Source organism: Desmodus rotundus, chromosome 3 (genome assembly GCF_022682495.2).
Source record: "Desmodus rotundus isolate HL8 chromosome 3, HLdesRot8A.1, whole genome shotgun sequence".
NCBI lineage: Eukaryota > Metazoa > Chordata > Mammalia > Chiroptera > Phyllostomidae > Desmodus > Desmodus rotundus.
The window spans coordinates 13467354-13487075 of record NC_071389.1 but is presented as its reverse complement, the minus strand read 5'-3'; the positions used below and the strand labels follow the sequence as shown (position 1 = coordinate 13487075).

Genomic DNA, 19722 nt, shown 5'->3' with positions numbered 1-19722 from the left:
GGAGACCAGTTCAGCCCTTGAACACCTGCCCCCACTTGCTGGCACTTACGGTGCCTGAGACTCAGCTGTTTCACTCCTGCCTCCACAGGAGGAAGTCCGAGCCCCCCTGACAGATGAGGAAACTGAGACTCAGGGAGGTGGAAGCATTTGCCCAAAGAAACCACATAGTGAGTGGTTTCTTGGGGTCCAAAGCCTTGCTCTGGCCCCTCTGCTTAGCTCCCACAGAAACAAGACTCCTGTGCAGTTGTAAGTGGCAGGCTTTATTCCAGAAACTTTCCTGTGCCCCCTCCCATATCATAGCTGGGGCTGGACGCTCAGGATGGGTAATCTTGGATGGCAGGCAGCCTGCCGTGTTGGACAGATGCCTCTGGCTGCCGTCAGTGGCCTCAGGGGTTTCATTCCAGCCCCGCCACCCCCTTGCCCTGAGGATTTCAGCAGACCACTGACCCCACCCAGGCCTGTCTCCCGTCCCTTTACTAGATGGTGGCGACTCTTCCTTTGCTGGGGCCCCTGATGAACTCAGCTTCCCTGCCAGCACTGCCCCCTCGCCTCCATCCCTAGCATCCCTGCCTTTGGTCTTGGAGCCTCTTATGGCCCATGAGGGGTTGCCAATCAGGGTCGGGCTGACAGAGCTGAGAGAGGCCCCCCGCTCTTCCTCTTCTCCTCATACAAGATTGCAGGGAGGAAGGAGGTGTCAGGCTGTGGAGGGTCCCAGCCCTGGCCCCACTTCTGCCACCTATGTCATTCAGCACTGGTTCCTGCTCTGTAAGTGGGGGGTTCCACAGCTCCCGTGCAGGGCAGTGGTGAGGACTCTGGGGCATGCGCAGGAGTTCAGAGCCTTGCCCCTGCTCCCCAGGTGACCCTCAGGGCCTCAGTCTCCCCACCTGCTCCTCCACACATTGGCACGAGGCTGCAGAGTGGGGGGCAAGAGAAAAGAGGTGGGTGTGCTTGGCCCTGGGAGTCTGGCTTGGGGGAGTGGATGGATGGCACCTGAGCTCCCATCTTCCGCCCCTCATTTGTGCCTGGGTCTGCTTTGTCCAGCAGATGGCAGCCTCCACCCGTGCTCGGCACTTCCCTGCCCTGCGGTCCAGCTGGGATTTGCCTGGCAGTGGTGGGTGGGTGCAGGTGGGATTCGGGATAAGGCAGAACCGCTATTTCTGTGGCCTGGCCCCTCCCGCCCCCCTAGGGCCCCACCGCTGCCATTTTCTTTGAGTCTCACTACAAGGGAAGAAACCCTCCCCTTGGGGTCAGACAGAACTGGTTCAAATCCAGGCCCTGCCGCTTCTGGCAGTGCAACCCTGAGTCGATGTCTTCCTTCTCTGAGCCTCAGTGTCCTCATCGTTTTGCTGGGCTTAAATGTACCCATGGGTGAAATGTCCGCACACAGCAGGTGCTCAAAGACCTGTTTCTCCTCCCAGTCCAGGGGTGGGTGTGTTCTGGGGGGCAGGAGGGTCCCTGGGGCAGAGCAGGGACCCAGTGGGGCTGAGGGCTCTGTAGTGTCCAGCACTGCAGAGGGGGTCCCTCCCTTCTTCCTGACTCCCAGAGGCTTTTGTCCGGGCTGCCGCAGCCAGGGTCTTGGGTGTGTGTTGGAGGCAGGGGCGGGCTTTGCACTTGTGGACTCCAAGGCTGCTTGTATGTCAGTTAGTTGGGGGGGAAGACAGCTCCTGGGGGGTGTCAGCAATGTGTGAGCAAACACGGGTGTGCTGGAGTGGAGGGTGTATACACCTGCATGTCGGGGGGGGGTGTCTGGGACACCTGCTTCAAGGTGTGTGTGTCAGAGCACCTGTGATGATTTACAGGGGGCCCTCAGGTGTCTGAGGCAGGGGTGTGTAGGTGTGATGGCCCAAGTATCTCCGGGTAGGTCTGTGGGTTTGTTGGTGTAACACCTGTGGATGTCCAGGGGGTGTGCACGGGTGTGTCTAAGAAATCGGGTGTGTGCTGAGGGAGGGGATCCTGTGTTTTGTGAGGAGTGGACAAGTCTCGGTCCAGGAATGTGGGGAGGTGTGCATTTGTGGTGAGTGTGTGCGTGCGTGTGTGTGCGTACATGCAGCACAAAGATAAGCCACCTCCCTCTGGAAAAAGACACAGGGCATTGGACATTCTCGGGACTGACTTCTGGTCTTCTTATTTTCCTCACACACAAAGGACGTACTGGGCCAGCTTCTTGCTCCTGAGCAGCTCCCGGATGGATGGAGTGGGACCCTGGGAATGAGCCGTGAACGTTCCAGACCCACCACCCCAGTCCACACCCAGGCAGTGTGCGCAGCAGGCTTGCAGTCCCAACCTCTGCAGCTGCCGGGGTTGAAGCCCAGGGCTGGATTCAGGAAACCGCCTTTGGGGAGGGCTGCTGGGTGCCCTTGGGCCAACTGCTGCCCCTCTCCGAGCCCTGCCCCCGCCTTTCTGGTCATTTGTCAGGCAGGGAGGCTGACAGGGCAGCAGTTGGACACCCCGGCTGGGGTGCCAGGAAGACCTGGAGTTGCATCCCAGCTCCTCCCCTTGGACCCTGACCTTCGCTTTATGTCTGCCCCAGCTCCCAGCCTCAGTTTTATTATCTGTAAAATAGGGTCCTAATGCCCACTTTAGAGCTCGACTGTAAAGATTATACAAAACGTAATGATAGATAAACGGGTGTGGCCCCAGCGACGAAGCGGGCACTGCTGCACGAGTCTCCCACGTAAGTCACTTGTCCTCCCACACCCCTTTGAGATAGGGGGTACTCTTATTCCCACCTTCCAGAGCGGGAAACCAAGGCTCCCTGAAGTTACACGACAGGTACTCAATTGGGCCACTAGTAAATGGCAGCCTTGGGATTTGAACCCAAGCCGATGAGGCTCCCAGGACCTGTCAAATACATATTGTAAAATACTAAATATGAGCTTGGCCTGTAATCACTGAACAGTTGTCCTTCGTATGCCTCCCTCCCAATGCCCAGGGTAGCAACTGAGTCTCCAGCCAGCAGACAGGGACACAGGTATTTATTCCAGGGCGAGTCCCAAGAAATGATGTCTCTTCAGCTAAAACAACAGCACCCCACTTGCCAGAGCAGAGCATAGACACCAGAGAGGTGGAGCGAGTGGGCCTGGGTCACACAGCAGGAAGCAGACGAGGCCCGGGGAGGAGAGGGGTCCTTCCCTGGTTCAGGCGGATGGGAAGATGAGGAAGCCACTGAAGACGCTGTCAGCCTCGGAGCCCTGGTAAATGCGGCCCTTCACAGGGTCTTTTTCGATCCAGACCTGGTCTCCGTTCTGCAGCTGGAGCACCGTGCCCCCAGACACCACCTGGAACATGCCCTTGCTGTTAGTGTCGCAGAAGCCCAAGGAGCGCAGGGTCTGGCCCCTCCTGGAGGACATGATGGACAGGCAGATGTCCCACTTGGACACCACCTGGAAGGTGAAGTAGTAGTAGCCCGGCACAGCGCAGACGAACCGGCCCGAGTGGCTCTGGTAGCGGCCTTCCTCGTTGGTGATGACTGTGTCAAAGATGACCACGTTGCCGCCCATCGGCGGGTTCCGCCTCACGGCTGAGAAGGCTGGCCGCGGCTGGTCATTGATGTTTCCCTGGTTGCCCTTGATGCCCTTGTTTCCTGGGATGCCAGGGGCACCCATGGGACCGCTGGGTCCTGGGTAACCCATTTTGCCAGGGCTTCCAGGGGGCCCAGGGTCCCCCTCGTCTCCTTTAAGACCTCGGATGCCCGTCCGGATGCCAGCGGCCCCTGTGGGAAGGAAGGCCAGGGTGGGAGTGAGCGTCTAGTGTCTGCCCTTCCTCAGAGAGGTGGCTGGGACCCCGGAATGCGGTGGGAGAGTGGATAGGGGAGTGCCTGGGCCTTAAAGACTTTGATTCTGGTGGCCCTGTGACCTTGGGCAAGTATCTCAACCTCTCCGAGCCTCGGCTTGTTTATCGATAAAATGGATGGGAGTGTGAACAAGCACTGGGGGAAGTGTCACATTCTGTGACACGCAGGTCACTGGCTCCTCCACTGAGCTTCTGCCCACGGACCTGCATCGAGCCTGGAGGCAAGTGATTGCAAGCTCTCTGCAGGTCTTCCTGGTCTGCTGTGGACGGCGCGATCGGGGCTACGCGAGACTTCCCTTTCCCGTTCTGCTCACGTCCCCCTCCCTTTCCCGTCACCCCCAGGCTTCCCCTCAAATCTGAGAGTTTCAGAAGCCTGAGTGGGCTGGAAAGGGGGAGCAGGGAGAGAATGGGGATGTCGGTGAAAGGAAGCAAACAAGGATAGTTGCATTCAGTGATCCCTGTCTATGGGTGGGGTTTTTTTCTCTCTTTTCCAGATGAGGAAACTGGGTCTCCGAGAGGGTCACACAGCAAGACAAGGGCTCGAAGGTCTGAAACCTAGGGCATTGATCATTCTGGTAACAATGACCAAGGACTGGGCAGTGCCTCAGGTCATTGCCTGCAGTGACCCAGTCCCAGGGGAGAAAGCCAAGGCCCAGGACAGAAGGCCCAAGCAGTTAGGAGGATATGGAGAAGCCTGTGAGTCTGGGGACATGGTCTGGGGAGAAGGCCAGGCTCCCCAACTCAGATTCTGGGAGCAAGTGAGTTTGGAGGGGCTTTATGTGGGGGCCCAGGTGGACTCCTGCTTTTTGATGCCACCCCCAAGCCTCCACCCTGCAGCCCATGCCAGGTAAAGGGAGGAGGGGCCAGGGTTCAGAGGGAGGTACTTACCTGGCTCCCCTCGCTCCCCCTTGAGGCCCGGCCGCCCAGGTCGGCCAGGTCTTCCTGCAGCCCCGTTCTCCCCATTCGGTGCTCGACACACGTCCTGGGTCAGTGTGGAGGCCAGGGACACGGCCAGCACACCAACCACCAGCCAGCCCCATGGGGCTTCCATGATGCCGCTGCAGAGACAGGACAGGGTCTGGGCAGCTGGACATCACACACGAATGTACACGCAGTTCACATACTGGAGCCCCCCCCCCCCCAACGATATATCCTCATCCCGTTACCACCAGGGTGCACCTCCCTGCTCGAGGGACTGACTTCTCTGTCCACACCCCACCCAGCTCCAGGGCGCACACACCTTTACAGAGAACCACAAACTCACACAGAGCACACGTGCAGCTGAGCACACCCTATAGTCACACTCTCAGACACATGAACAGCCTCTCACTCACACACCGCCGGACACACAGACTGCTGCCCAGGGAGACTCCATCCCTCACTCACCTGGACACACACGTTCGTGCACTCCTATAGATGATCAGTTCCATTGAACAAACATTTATTGAGAGGCTGCTCCTTATTTAATTAGCACTCTCTCACCCAGATGGCAGAGCTGCGCGTACACACAGGAATTCACAAACACCTGACCACACATCTGCTCACTCCCCCCGCCACTCGTCCCCTTCCAGGCTGACTGTCACCCACGGTCCCCCTCTGTGGGACCCCTCTGCTGGGCTCTGAACCTCTCAGCCTATTCCAGCTTCTTGAGTTCTGGGGGATCAGGACCCAGAAACTCTGGTTAGAGCTGATGGGTCTGTATCACCACTTCCCACTGTCCCCAAGTCCAAGGAGTTAAGGTCCCCCCCGCCCCACTCAGTGATTCTGGGTCCTGAGTAAATGCCCCACCCACCCCTGGCCTGGCCCAGACCAGCTAGATGTGCTCCCCCTCCCACCAGCCTCAGTGGCTCAGCCCCTAGGCCTGCTCCCAGCTCTGGGTCTTCACAGCCCTCTCCCTCTCAGGCGCTGGCCTCACCTGCCTTGGGTGGTCAACTCAACTGGATGTTCCTGCTGTCCACCCAGGGACCTCTGTGGGACACCCCGCAGGGTGATGCAGGCCGGTGGCCAAGTTTCACATCCCTTCCCACTTCCCTTTCTCCTTCTCTGGACCTGCCCCTGGCATTGCCCCAGAGGCCAGAGGCTGACCCGGGACATTTTGAGCAGACCTCAGCAAGACTGGGACATCGGACGTCCTACCGCAAGCCACAGCTGGTGTGGGGGCAGGGACAGCAGGCAGGAGCCTTGGGGGCTGTGGAGGGTGTAGCGGACAGGACTGGTAAAGCCAGTAACTTGTAAGGCTTCTTTCGGGTTTGAAAGCAACAGCGCATATGCATTGTCAAAGCTCATAAATACCGAAAAGCACAAAGAAAGAACAGTGCAGTAGGAACGAGTAGCTTAGTGATCAGCTTTCTAGACACGCCACTTCCTGGTTGCACACCCTTGCAAAAGCAGGGAGCCTCCGGAGCACTTGCTTTTCTTACCTGTGCGCTGGGAACGGCAGGTTCTTGACCTCATTGGATCGCTGTAGAGTTCTAATGATATCATACATACTGGGCACATGGTGAAGGCTTCATAATTAGCTTTCACCAACATTTAAAAAATAGTGACAGCCCTGGCCGGTGTGGCTTATTTGGTTGGAGCATCGTCCTGTAACTGAAAGGATGTGGGTTCGATTCCTGGTCAGGGCACACACCTACGTTGCGCGTTTGATCCCCGGTCCAGGTGCGGGCATGGGCACATACAATCCAGGGTCCAGGCACCGATCCCGGGTCTGGATGCGTACAGGAGGCAACCAATCGATAAACATCTCTCTCTCTCTCTCTTTAAAAAAAGCAATGAAAAAAATGTACTGGGGTGAGGATAAAAAAAAAATTAAAAATAGTGACAAAGCCCATGAATTCTACCATCTAGAGAATTGCTGTTAACATTTGGATGCCTCGTCTAGCCTTGCTTGCTCTCACCGATGGGGCGCTCACTATCTGCTGACACGGCTCACGTCACCGTTGCCAGCTTGCACCCTGAGAACATTTCCCTTTACATTGAGCGATCTGCCTCCCCCAGCCTGGAGTCCAGTGTGTCCAGGCCTGGGCTGACCCTGTGTTTCTATTTCTTTCCGTGACCATGTTTTTTCCCTGAGAAATCCGCCAGAGGGAAAAGGAGGAGAAAGGGAGGGCTGTTATGCACAGGCAGATAAAGATGTTCTAGGCCTGGGGTTTTCAAGCTTCTGGGACTCTTTTTTTACTTGCGGTCTAGTATGGCACCTAATATCTATCCGACAGATACAAACTGGGATGCTTTGGTAAAAGGAGGGCCCAGAGCTCCTCCTGCCAGCCCCTCCCTTGCTCCCCCAGATTCAGGAGGTTAGGAGAATCTCTGTGACCCTGGACAAGCCACATCATTTCTCTGGACCTCAGTTTCTTTATCTGTAAAATGGGGATAATGTAGCCTCCTCGCTGGGCTACTGAGGGATTACGTAAACTTGAGAGGAAGTCTATACTGTCGAACCTCACATTAAAATGAGTCATCATGAAGAATATCTGTGTGACCTTGGGCAAGTTACCTCACCTCTCTGAACCTCAGTTTCTTCACCTATCAAGATGAGGGAGAGGGTTGGGAGCAGGAAGGATACCCCCAAATGGTCTGCAACACCCCTTCCAGCATTCGTTTTCTTCGATTGTTTGTTTCAGTTTTGCTTCCCTGCCAGAGGAATTAGAAAAAAATCACATGTCAGAGTCAGAACCAACAGCCTGATTGCTCCCGTTTCATAGAAGAAGAAATGGAACACCAAAGGCAGGAAGACTTGCCCCCATAGAAAGCAGCAGCGTCGGCAGGAGGAAGAGCCAAATACTGTGAAAGGCCCCCGGAAGTATAGTTCTCAAGCTATCAAACACACAATTCTTACAGAAACATCTCGTGGGTACATGCCAATGTTTTGATAGCTTATTCACGAAGGGACCAGCAGGATGACAACGCTAGTTCAAGTGAAGACTCTCAGAAAAAACACACATGGACCTACATTACAGAGAGAAGAGAGTCAGTGAAAACAGAAACGACCATAAAGAATTCTAGAACACTCATAAGGTTGCTAAGTTAGCACAAAACTGGTTCATGCCCTACAGGGCTATACAATCATCATGTTGGGGTTATCTTCTCTATTAAAAAGTAATCATTTGCAACCTCTCAGTTTTCTGCCAGCTAACAGCTATCTTTCCAGAACCCAAGCCCTGATCAATAGTAAACAATAAGTCAAGCAAAGTGACATTCCCCTGGAGTGCCAGACACCCCTTAGGAGGCCTTGTCAGCCAGTGCGCTAATTTGACTTTGAAAGGACACCAGTTATCTGTCTGCTTTCCTGCCAAGTGTGGGAGGGTTTTACTTATCAGGCTGTTGCAAGAGCCTAAACGCTTTGGAGGAATAAGAGGCATCGATAGTAATGAACAGATCATTAGTGTGAGAAGTAAATGGGTCAGTGATGGCCCCTGAATGTCACAGCAGGGGCACGTCCAGTCACAGGGGACAGGCTGTTTCTCCGGAGCTCAGTCTGGTGTGGGGGGGGGGGGGGCGGGCAGGGGATGGCAGGGTGAGAGCAAACCCCTTGCATTACTGCGTGCAAATCCATGAGGCCCAGTCCCAGGGTGCGGTCAGGGGCCTAAGGAATAGCACTGCCCCCCACCCCCCCCCCAAAAAATCTAAATTACTCAAATTCTTCACAGTGCAGTCAGAACTCATTCAAGGGCTGGGTTCCAAAGTCAGCAAATTAGGCAAAAATTGGAAATGGTCAATGTTACTGTTAGGACAAAAGTCTTAGGAAAGCGCCATGTTGGAAACCACGGATGTTCGCAGCAGCTCTCTGCTGTCACTTTTGGCTCTGACATTAGAACAGATTTCTCTTTTCTTTGCTGAGTATCAGTTGGCTAATGTACATACCCTTTTCTGGAAAAAAAGAAAGAAAGAAAGAAAGAAATTGAACCCTTAAAGATTGGCGTCCTCCCCAGCGGGGGGGGCGCCCGTAGGGTCTGAGGTGGACTTGGGGACCGCAGGTCCAGGCAGGTCTCCTCCTCCACGTTCCCTCCAGACACGGCGCCCGGAGGGGCCGGAGCTAGGGCAGCAAGTGCTGCCGCATTTCAACCATTGTCTTGAGCTCTTTCTGTCTCTCTGAGTCTTATTAGGCAAAAAGCGGATAGTCAAACGTGTACAGAATGTAACTCTGAATTTCTTTTTTTTTTTAATTAAAAAATTGAGGTTTAATTTGCATGCAGTAAAACACACAAGTCCTGCTCAGTGGCTTTTCATGTGTGTGAATTCCCCATTTACCACCTCCCAGCCCGAGACACAGGACATTTCCGTCACCCCAGCGGGTTGCCTTGTGCCCCTTAAATCACCCCCAGGCCCCCAAAGGGACCAGTGTGTTCTGACTTCCGCCACCATTGGTGACTTCTCGCTGTTCTTGAACTCCATGTACATAGAATAATCCAATTTGTGTCTTTTGTGTCCAGCGTCTCTAGCGTCACGTGCTTGTGAGATCAGCTGTCTTATTGTGTGAACCGATTCAGTTTTCATTGCTAAGTAGCATTCCACCGTGTGCCTATGGCTCCCTGTGGTCAGCCCTTCCCCCGTGGACATTTTGGGTCGTGATGGATAAAGCCGCTGAGAGCCCTCCTGCACGAGTCCTCCTCCGGGTACCACTCTGTGAACAGACGTGCTCGGGCCTCTGCTGTCTGTTTGAACGCCAAGGAGAGGCATAGGGTTTACGCCAATGCCCCTTCCTCTCCCCTCCGCTGCCCTACAAAACAACAAAAACCCTCCTGCACCCTCTGCCTGAACCCCTTTTTCTCCTTCTCACCCACTCTTCCCCTTCTCCCTGTTCTTTACCATGAAGATTGTCTTCATTTTGTCCTTGTGGCTAAATCCTCCCCCTCTAGGGGCCTCCTGGGCCCCTCCTTCTATTCTCCATCCCTCCACCCGTTGGGCAGGGCTGTTTGGGAAACGGGGAGGGAGCTGGCTGGGCCTGCCACACTGTCTTTATCCTTCACATCTCTCTTGGCAGATGAAAGCTATTTTGGGGAGTGTTTTATGAAAAATGGGGGGAAATGCAAACAACGAATACTGTGTTAAGGAGACAGAGGCAGCATGAGGATGGCAATGACCCTTAAAATTGAGGCCAGGCTGCAGGTCCACGTGGTTTGTCTCTGACACATAGCAGGCGATTAGCAGAAGTCCCATCCCCGTCTTCATCCCCCTCCCTCTAGCCACTCAGGGGGCCAGAGCACGGAGACCAGTCAAGAAAGCCTCCTCCACCCCTCACCCTGAGGCCCCAGCTGGAGACCAGCATCCTGGCTGTCCAGAGGGAGAGGAAAGCCGCCAAGCCTGCCAGGGGCCAGGTGGAGCAGCTCTGGGAGAAGTTCCCAACACCAGATCTACCAGGAAAGGTGCTAATGGAAGCCGCCAGGGGTGCAGGCAGGTGAGATGTAAAAAGATTAAGAGGATTAGAGAGAGTTTGGAAAACAAATGGCGGGCTGTGAGAGCCAGCAAGGATGCACCGCCTCTGCCTTGTGGGGGCCAGGCCCTAGATCCTAGGGGCTGTCAGACCCCACAGTTAGGGACTGAGGCACCCAGAGCCCAGGATCATACTAGCTCACACAGATCCGAGGGCCAGGCCTGGGCGAGTGGCCAGGAGAAAGCTCCCCATGCAGAAATGATTTCCTTCATCTACCCATCACCTGCCTGAAATCCCACCTTTACCCATTGTTCCCATGAGGTGAGCATGGCCTTCTCTAGGAAGTTTTGACATTGAAGACATGTCTTTGGTGCGTTTGCAAGATGTGACCATGTGCTACTTAGTGAGCGCTACTGCTAGGCTTAGTACTGGTGCTTAACACATGATCTTGTTCCACCCTTGCAACCTCAAGAAGGGAGTGCTGTGACGGATAAGCTCCTTTTACAGAGGCAACTGAAGCTCAGAGAGGGCAATCGACTTACATAAGGTCACACAGCCAGTAAATAGTAGCGTTATTTCCAGCACATCAGGTACCTTTCTGAAGACGTTACTGTCATCCTACACATGGAGGGCCTAAGCCGGGAACTCTGACAGGGAGAGGGGAAAGGAGAGGTAAAAGTATTGGGAATTGGACTCTGAAGGCAAGATTTGCCAGCCTCACATACTTACCTCCCCTGTGCCAGCCACTTTGCATACATCATCTCACTTATTTACATAGCATCCTTACAGGGTGGTATTTTGGTTTATTGTCAAAGATGAAGGAAGGAGCTGAGTCTCCAAAAAAATGAAGCGACTTGCTCATGGGGTTGGGGTTGCCAGATTTAACAAATAATACTGTAAAATACTCAGTTCAATTTGAATCTCAGGTCAGTCAACAAGGGCATGCATGGGATATATTTATATTTAAAAGAAAAAGGTCCATTCTACATTTTATCTGGCAGCCTACAGAGATCACACGGCCCGTGAGCAAGTGGCTATTTCCCACCCCTCTGGCTCATCGGGAGGCCTATCTTGGTAGGAAGAGGTGGGCTGAAGGAGATGCTCCTCTCGGCTTCCTGACCTGCACTCCTGCCCACGGCACTAGAATCTCCGGGCGGGCCGTCTGCATTTTTCACAGAAGCCCCAGGGAAACTGAGGCAGGCAGCCTGGTATCTCTATGGAACTCTGAGCAATGGAGGGTCTTTCCAGAGCTGACACATTGGCTGAGCCTGCCCTGCGCCTTTGGACGTAACCTTGAAGCATCTGACAACTGGGGAGCAAGTGCTGAAGGGTTTCAACGCCTGGATGGAGGCGGACAGCGGGGTAAGTCCAGTTTTGTTGGGCAGGGCAGCAGGGAAGGATGGTCACTAAATCTCCCCCGGGGCTGAGACCATTTCCAACCTGGGAATTCAGAAATAATTCCTCCGTCTTTTACAGCCCCTGCCTGGCTCACGTGATTCCTCGCAAGGAGACTGGTGAGCCTGCTGTTGTCATCACCCGCAGCGCACTGCCGGGAAGACGGAGGCTCAGAGAGGGCAGTCAGCTCCAGCGTCACACAGCGGAACCCGGTGCGTCCGCAGTCTCACGGCCAGGACTCCGCCCACCAGCCCCGCCCTAGGGCCTTCCTGGAAGGTGTCTGGGACAGACCTCAGACGTCGTCGACGTCCCAGCCCCGTCCCTTCCCAGGCTCCTGGGTTCCGGGAGCGCCTTTCTTTATTGTGATGCTCTGAGCCTCCGTTTCTGTCCAATCCTGCCAGCAGCTCACTGCAGGCAATGGCCCTACACTCCCCTAACCTCCGGTCCAATCTCCCCTTCTCCTTTCCCTGGGCTGGGCGGGCCAGGGCAGGGCCAGGGTTTGGACCGGGTCTGTGGCGCTCCAGCTCATTTTCTACCCGCGGAGCTACTCCAGGCTTCGGCTAAGGACAGCTGCTTCTGCCCGGTTCCCCCGCCTTCTCCCAGCCCTCTGCTGATTACAAATAAACACCCGGTCTACGCGGGAGAGTAATTAACTCTCCAATGTGGGGAGAACTAATCAGGCTGGAGTTTGCTGCAGGTGGGAGAAGCAAAGGCTTTCCTAAGTAGTATGCAAATGACACCGTAGTATGCAAATCAATCCCTGGCGGGCTCCTGGAAAAGGCTGTCGGAGCTGCAACACCGGCTGCTGCCGAGGAGGGCCAGTCTCTGGGAATGGTGGTCCTGACTGCGGGGGCCCGTCCTCCAAGATTAGGAGGCTGCAGGGGTGGTAGGAGTGGGGAGCTCACCTGCTGGGTTCTCCAGAACACCTGCAGTCCTTGTGTCCGGAGCACTGGGGGAGGCAGAGAGATAGGCTGCGGGATCAGGGAGTACTGGCTTTGAATCTGAACACCCCGGTCCTTACCTATGTGACCTTGGAAGTCACTTCCTGAGTCTCAGTTTTCTCACTGTAAGACGGCGGTTATGCACACTTTCCAGGCTGTACCGAGAGCTGGACAGCACAGAAGGTGTCTAATGTGGTCTGGCATTCAGTAGGTGTTCTATAACTGGGGACTCTTACCAGAAAGCATCAAGATATGCTCATAGCGCCCCCTGTGGGCCACGTGCTGCCCAGTCCGAGCCCAACCCCCTGGGGCTCATCCTCACCAATCTGCCTTTCTGGTGGTGTGATTGGTGATTGAAAGTCTTCAGGAGAGTCCCTCCTGCTCCCAGGCACGTTCTCCTTCTGCTGTGCTCCGAATTCTGGACCAGGGCTAGGGAGAGGAGAGCGAGGCTCCCAGGGAGCAAAATTTAAGGAGGCACGCACTCACAGGCCCATGAAAGTGCAGAATCAGCCCCAGGAATGAGCACCTTCTTGAAAGTTCGCAGGCCCTGGGCAGCTCACTCACTTCATCCTTGTCCAGGCCCTACTCGCAAAATACCGGGGATTATTTATTCAAGAAATATATAGTACTTGCTCGGAGAATCTTGGCTACATTAACGGGAAGGATGAGCCTAAAGAGGGAGCGTGAGTTCAGAGTCAGCAGCTGCCTTTGGGGGCTTGGAGTGAAGGTGCAGGGAAAATGGGGCAAATGCCCCTGGCTCAGCTACTTCCTCCCCTGGGAGAAAGAATTCCCAGCCACCCTCTCTGGGCGCCCCCTGGATTTCTCCAGCCTCTGGACTCTAGGCAGATAGGCAGTTGCCAGGAGCCCTGGGGTGGAAGTTGGGGTAGGAGCTGGTGGACCGAGCACCCCTCTCTTCATTCTCACCATCTCCTGCAGGAACTGATGCTGCCCAGTGGGGGGCGGGGTGGGGCACTTTCTGGAGGCTGGCTTGACCCCGCGGGGAGGGGAGGAAGTCAGGTCTCATGGGTCAGCCTCTGGGGCCAGCCTGGGGTTCAAAGCTGCTATTAGAGCCAGGCTGGGGCTCGAGTTCTTGGAGGCCAGGAGCTTGGCCTGGCTGTGTGCTGCCTGGGTCGTCTCCCTTCCTTCTCAGGTGTCAGCACCTTCATCTCTAACAGGCCCTCTCCTGCCTGCTTCACGGGGCTGTGGGGCAGACTCCACGGATGTTGCTCCTGTAGGAGTGTCCCCAAAGCCAGGCAGATCTAAGGGCACCAAAGTCCTGCCAGTGGGTGGTCTGCTCAGGGTCCCCCACAGACATCCAGCAAGAGGCAGAACCGGGCCCCGAACTTCGAATGTTTATGGGGCAGGCAGAGGGCTGGCTGGGAACCCTCAGCTCCCTTTGCAACCGGAATGCTGGCCTCGAGCCATGCCCCCATCTCGGAGCCTCAGTTTCCCTGTTGCCAATGGCAGTTACCATGCTGCGGGGCAGGCAGGGTCTTAAAAATTATTATTATATCTAAATGTTCACAACTTCCTTTCAGGTAGCTACATCATTCCTACTTTACTGATGATGGGGAGAGCTCTGAGAAGTTATGTCACTCCCCCAAGGCCAAGCACTAAGAGACTCAGGGAACAGAGCGTCCAACGGGCTTTAGCAAACGGCTGCGTGGCCTTGAGCGAGCATCTTTGCCTCTCTGAGCTTCGACTTGCACATCTGTAAAATGGGAATAGTGGTCTCTCCCGCGCAAGCGCTAAACAGTGGTAGGCAGTAACGATCCCGGGATTGCTGGCTGAGGTTTGACCCAGGGGCCACTCTGCTTGCACACCTGGCTGCCTCTGTCACCCAAGGGGTAGGATTGGGTGATCTCCAAGAGCAGCCTGGCTCGGACATGTCCAGGTCTTCATCTAGCCCTCTGGATTCCTCGGAGGCCCCTGCCTGATTGCACTTGGTCTGCTGCCTGATTTTAATCAGAACCCGGGGCTGGTTTTGATGACGTGGGGGTCCCCACTCTCCTGCTGTTTCCCAGAGCTCAAGTGTGTGGGGATCTTCCGTGGCCAGGAGGTGGTCGTGACTTCCCAGGACTTTCAGCATCTGGGAAGGGCAAACGGGGGGTGCCCGTCCAGAGCAACCTCCCTTAGCTTCTCAGCAGGAGGGAGTGGCCAGGTTATTTCGTGATAAAAGTTTAATAAATTGAAAGGCATGGTTTTCATTCTGTGGGTAATTAGCTGCTGCCGCTGTGCTCCCTCCTAATTGTCTCCCTCACACCAGACGGCTCAGATCAATAGGAAGCAGCCGCTGTGCGGTGAAAGTCACAATTAATTAATTGTCGGGCATGTGTGTCTCCGTCTCTGTCACATCAAAGGCCCGAGGGTGGCAGCTGCCCACGTTTCTGGCTCTGCTGGGCTGGCCCAGCCTGGAACCCACAGATGCACGTGAGCGTGGTGCATGCTTCCGGCCTCTCCCTCAGGCAGTGGGAGGCTCCTGGGGGATGGGGTCCCCTGAGACCCCGGGCTCAGGCGCCTTCCCTGGCAGCCCTCATTTTCCTGCCTCCTCACCCCAAACGAAATCTGTGCGGGATACCTGACCCCGGTTCCCTCGCCTCATCCTTGCTTGTCCAACCCATTCTCGTCCCTGGAGTCGAACCCCACAGCTTTTCTAGGCTAAAACTTTGCCGCTATCCAGAATAGTGGTTACTTCTGGTGAGGGGCGGGGGAGGTGTGGACCGAGAGAGAAAACATTCTGGGAAGGCTCTACGTTTTTATTTGGGTGGCGGCTTCGTGGATGTACTCGTATACCTGTGTCCTAGGCCATTCTGCGGTCCACTGCAGATTAGCACAAACAGCTCACACACACACAGACCAACGCCCCTGCCCCGTCGGGACAACAACTTATGTGTGTGTGCCCCTGGGACTTTAGGACGATGAGGATCACGGCCCTGCTTAAGCACATCTTTCCTAACTCTCCCCACCGGCCTCGGAGACAGGTAGCATTGTCCCCATTTTACAAACAGGGAAATGGAGGCACAGAAAAGGGGTGGGAAGGAACTAAAGAGAGGAGAGGGAAGAAGAGGATGGAGGGAGGAGGGCTGAGGAGGGACCCATGTACATTGGGGGCTCGTGTGCATCAGGTACAAGCCCCATGCTCCGTGTACCACCACCTCTCTGGGAGGGCAAAGCCACACGTCCCATTTTACTGCGGCGGCTCTGAGAGGTGAGGTCCCTTGTCTAAGGTCACATGGCCTGGGCTGTCTCGTTCCAGCTTCTTTCTGAGGGGGAGACGCGGAGGAAGGGGGGGAGAACAGAGAGAGGTGAGGGGCCTGAGATGGGGTGAGGGAGCCTGGAGGGGTGCGCACAGAAGAGGGGGCACTGAAGGCGCACAGGTGGGCGCACACACAGGCGCACACAGGCACTGCACCTGCACCCTCCACCACTTCGCGTTACTCCACTCTTTCCGAAGGCGCTTCCCGCCGCCTCTCTGGGGCCAGCTTTCCTCATGGGTGAAGGGGGAAGGAACCATGTGACCCTGAGTTTTGCTGGGGCCACACTGCCTGGCGAGGGTCTGGGCCTTTCCTCCTCCCTTTCAGCTGGCCAGAGCCATCTGCCCCCAGGCCTCTGCCCAAGGCCCCCAGGCCTTTGCCCAAGGCCCAGAGCGCTGCAGGTGAAGCGTGGAGTTGGGAAGGGTCAGGCCCGGCTGTCCCAGCCTGTGGGCCAGTGCCCTGTTCTCCCTCACTCCCCCTCATCCCCCTAAGCAGGTTCATCCAGCCTGCCTGGAGCTCAGGGGTTGACAAATATTGTAAGAGCTTCCTGGCGGGTGGCGAGAGGCGGTGCCTGTCCTTGCGGCGGCTGTTTCTCCATGAAAGCACAGCAGCGGGTCCAGCCTCCCGCTCAGGGCTGGTCGTCAGGGGAGGCCACCTCCGTGCTCCCACCACCGTTACCGCCTGTCATCGCACCTTTGAAGTGGTGCCTGATTTTCCAGTCTGTCTGAAGTCACCTACTGTTTATGCAGCAGCTCGTCCGGCAAGTCCCCCCGCTGGTCCTTTCCATGACGGTGCCAGCCGCCAGGGACCGAGGCAAACAGCCACCGAGCCTCCGGAGGGTAGCAAGCGGAAGCCGAGATGCCATTTCTGTCTTCAGGGTCTTCTAGACTTAGTTTGCTTATTTTTTGTTTAAAAGAAAAAAAAGAGTTTCCAAGACCCCCAGTGGGCTATTTTCTTCAAAGAAACAGGAATAAAGATTAAAATAAAAAATAAGGGCCAAAGGTAAAGCTTTTAAAGTCTTTGAACATTTTTAGTGCTGTGGCAGCTGCGTGCGGGAAGGTGCCAGGCTGGGCATCCTTTCATGGATGCTAATGTGCCGTGTGACCTTGTGCAAGTCACTTCTCTCTGGTGCTCAGATCCCTAATGAGGGTCCGACCGCGTCTGCTCCACTCCACGTTTGGGGACCGTCTTGAGCTGTTTGTTTCTTCTGAGACTCATTGCCACAGGCCACCTCCTCATCCTGAATATGAAAACCCTCCTCGACCCAGGGAATCAGAGAGAGAGAGGCAAGGGCTGCCCCCAGACTACAGAAGAGCAGGGTGGTTCCTCTCGGACAAGGGATCAGTGGGGTCAAGTGACTTGCCCAAGGTCACACAGCGAAGGAGCCTGTGGTAGAAGCAGGATTAAATCTGTGTCTTCAGCTCCCCAGCCAGCGGCTTTTTCTCCTGCCTCATTAAGCGATAGGAGGATGTTCTCAGAGAGTAGGGACCACATTTATGTGACATATTTTCAACTTAGGCTCTTGAAAGTGAAGTTTAAGGGTCAGCACCCTAAGGTCAAGCAGAACTTGGGCCTGCATCTGTTGTGCTGTTTGTACGACCTTAGGCAATCAATGGCACGTCTCTGAGACTCAGTTTCCCCAACTGTAAAATGGGGCCGTTCCTCGTACCTCCTCCCTGCATAGCAGTGAGGGCAGTGGATAGGATGAGCATGCAGCTCTCAGCGTGGAGCCCTCCTGGAGTGCTGGCTGGAGCCGCGCTGTCTTCTTCAACAAGCTCTTGGAGAAGGAGGGCACACGGGGCCTGTCTCTCAGGCCTGGCTGTCACATCTGCCTTTCATGCCACAGCCCCTCCCACCAGAGCCCCTTCCTGGGAGACAGGCAGCTCATGGCAGGCTGTGTGGGAAATGTCAGCCTCATCTTGCTGAGAGGCCTCTGCTGACACTGACGAGACCCCTGGCTGGTGGAGCTGCCAGGGGGCAGCCGGGGCCCAGCCTCGTTCCCTCTGGGCCTGGCCTTTCTGGGTCTCTGTCACAACTCTGTCTCCAGCCCCAGGAGGTGACCCAGAGGGCTTCCTGGGGCAGGGGAGCCATTAGTCGAGGGGCTGGCCTTAAATGGAGCTGGTGGGTGGGCCTACTGGGTGGGCTCAGCTTTAAACAAAAGGTGCAGAGGCAGGTGTCCAGTAGGTAGGGGCTCAGGGCTCAGATACAGAGTAAACTGGGTCGGAATCCTGGCCCTGACTTCCCCACTCATTAGCTGTGCAACCTGGGGCAAGTCAAGTTGCTTCTCTGAACTTAGGTTCTCCAAGTGAAAACTTTATAAAATGACATAAGCCTTTATTGCACACCTACTGTGATTTGCCAGTCTGGTTCCAGGTACCGGGGAGACATCAGTGAACAAAGAAAAGACATTTTAGTGGGAGAGGGTGTGGGGGTTCAGAGGCTCAGAGAGAAAAAAGGATGGGGCTGGAAAGCAGCAGGAAGCAAAGGAAGGAGCACTGAAGACCCGTGTTCAAATCCTAGCTCGGCCCCTAACTTGCTGTGTGAACTTTGACAAGCACTTCCCCTCTCTGGGCTTTAGTTTCCACATTTGCAAAATGGGACTAGTCACCCAGCCGTGCATCACTAAGAGTCCAGCCTCCAGGGAGGGCAGCCTTGGGAAGGCACTGGGAGAACAGGGTTCCTTTCCCTGTGCAGCTTCTCTACCCGGAGGTCAGGGCTGGGCAGCTGGCAGAGGGCAGGTGGTTGCCCCTGCAGCACGCCTGCTTAGCTTGGATGCCCCAGCCCAGCATGCCTCGAAGCTGCTGCTCCACATTTTGAGGTCTGGCTCTCAGGTGGGCCTGGGAGCTCTGTCTGTCTCCTCCTACCCTAGGACCTCCAGACTAGGACCCTCTCTTTGAAATTCTGTTTCTTCTAGTTACCCTGGGGTAGGGTTCTGGGGATGTAGGCAGTCTTATGCCTGGAGAAGACAAGTGATATTCATTCATTCATTCATTTGTTATCAATCACTTGGTCAGTCAACAAACGCTCGTCCACCAGTTACCACGTGGCCACCCCACGTCAGGCACAGAAGATCAGGGTGTGTCAGCTTCTTTAGCAAATATTAAGCATCTTCTCTGTTCCAGGCTCTGTGCTTGACACTGGGGACAAAGTGACTAACTGGTTTATTCAATGTTTAGAGGTACCTGCCATGTGCCCTGTGCTGAGTGCCAAGTAAATATTGAAGCCCTACTCTGTGCCAAGTACTATGATGGCTACAGGGAACAAAGACAGCCTTGCTTCCTGAGCACCAACGCTGAGCCTGGCACTGCACGCCTGCGAGAGCAGGGGCTGTCGTTTTGCATGCAGACCTGAAACCCGGCGTCTCCCTGTGGCTAATGAATCATCGGGCTTCACAAGAGAAGCGGGAACAGACCTCCTTGTCCATGAATTTGCTAATTGAGCTCCTCGAACTCAGACATTAACCTGAATTACCATAAATACTGCAGAGAACAGCCACTCTCAACTGATGCTTAGTGGTAATGGAGAAAATCAGTCGAGGAATAAAACTGAAATGGAATCATAAAACTTTATTTTCAACATTAATTTGAACCTAGTTTTCCTTAAATATCATTTGCTAAAATTTTCTATAACACTCCAGGACTAGAGAGAGGAGGGTGGGGGCTGGGAGAAGGGAGAGGCTGTGTCATGGAGGCTGGGGGTGTAAACAGGGGCTGGAGGGCTGGCGGCGGCTCCTGGGCTTGCTGGCCTGGCCTCTCCGCCACCCTGGGGGCAGCCAGCCTGCTGATGGCAGAGAGACGTGGGCTTTGGTGATGAGTGAACCCAGCTCCACACGTGCAGAGAAGTGGGGGTGGGGAATAACAAGGTGGGATGGACGGGCGGATAGATAGGTAGGCATGATGGACTGATGGCCAGGTAGGCAGAGGAAGGCACACAGACAAACTGAAAAACAGATGAGCAGCCAGCC

General features: G+C 55.2%; 1 protein-coding gene across 2 annotated transcripts; it reads right to left on the bottom strand.

Annotated features, from left to right (window-relative positions):
* Window positions 1-2958: 2958 nt before the first annotated feature.
* Window positions 2959-5862, bottom strand: C1QA (complement C1q A chain). Of its 2 annotated transcripts, none has more exons than XM_024554729.3 (3): window positions 5708-5862; window positions 4681-4850; window positions 2959-3712 (listed from the first exon to the last, which is right to left on the bottom strand). In XM_024554729.3, exons 2-3 carry the CDS (start codon window positions 4841-4843, stop codon window positions 3138-3140), a joined length of 738 nt encoding a protein of 245 aa, XP_024410497.1. In that variant the 5' UTR covers window positions 4844-4850; window positions 5708-5862; the 3' UTR covers window positions 2959-3137. The 2 variants fall into 2 exon arrangements, with proteins under 2 accessions (XP_024410497.1, XP_024410496.1); XM_024554728.4 differs by lacking the exon at window positions 5708-5862 and adding an exon at window positions 5179-5507.
* Window positions 5863-19722: the final 13860 nt, after the last annotated feature.

Bases quoted from the DNA above. Each gene is read 5' to 3' on its own strand.
- C1QA (XM_024554728.4), bottom strand. From the start codon at position 5,222: ATGGAACTGATCATCTATAGGAGTGCACGAACGTGTGTGTCCAG. The intron at 4,851-5,178 runs GTGAGTGAGGGA...CTGTCTCTGCAG, and splicing joins GCACGAACGTGTGTGTCCAG to CGGCATCATGGAAGCCCCAT. The intron at 3,713-4,680 runs GTAAGTACCTCC...TCCTTCCCACAG, and splicing joins GGGGGAGCGAGGGGAGCCAG to GGGCCGCTGGCATCCGGACG.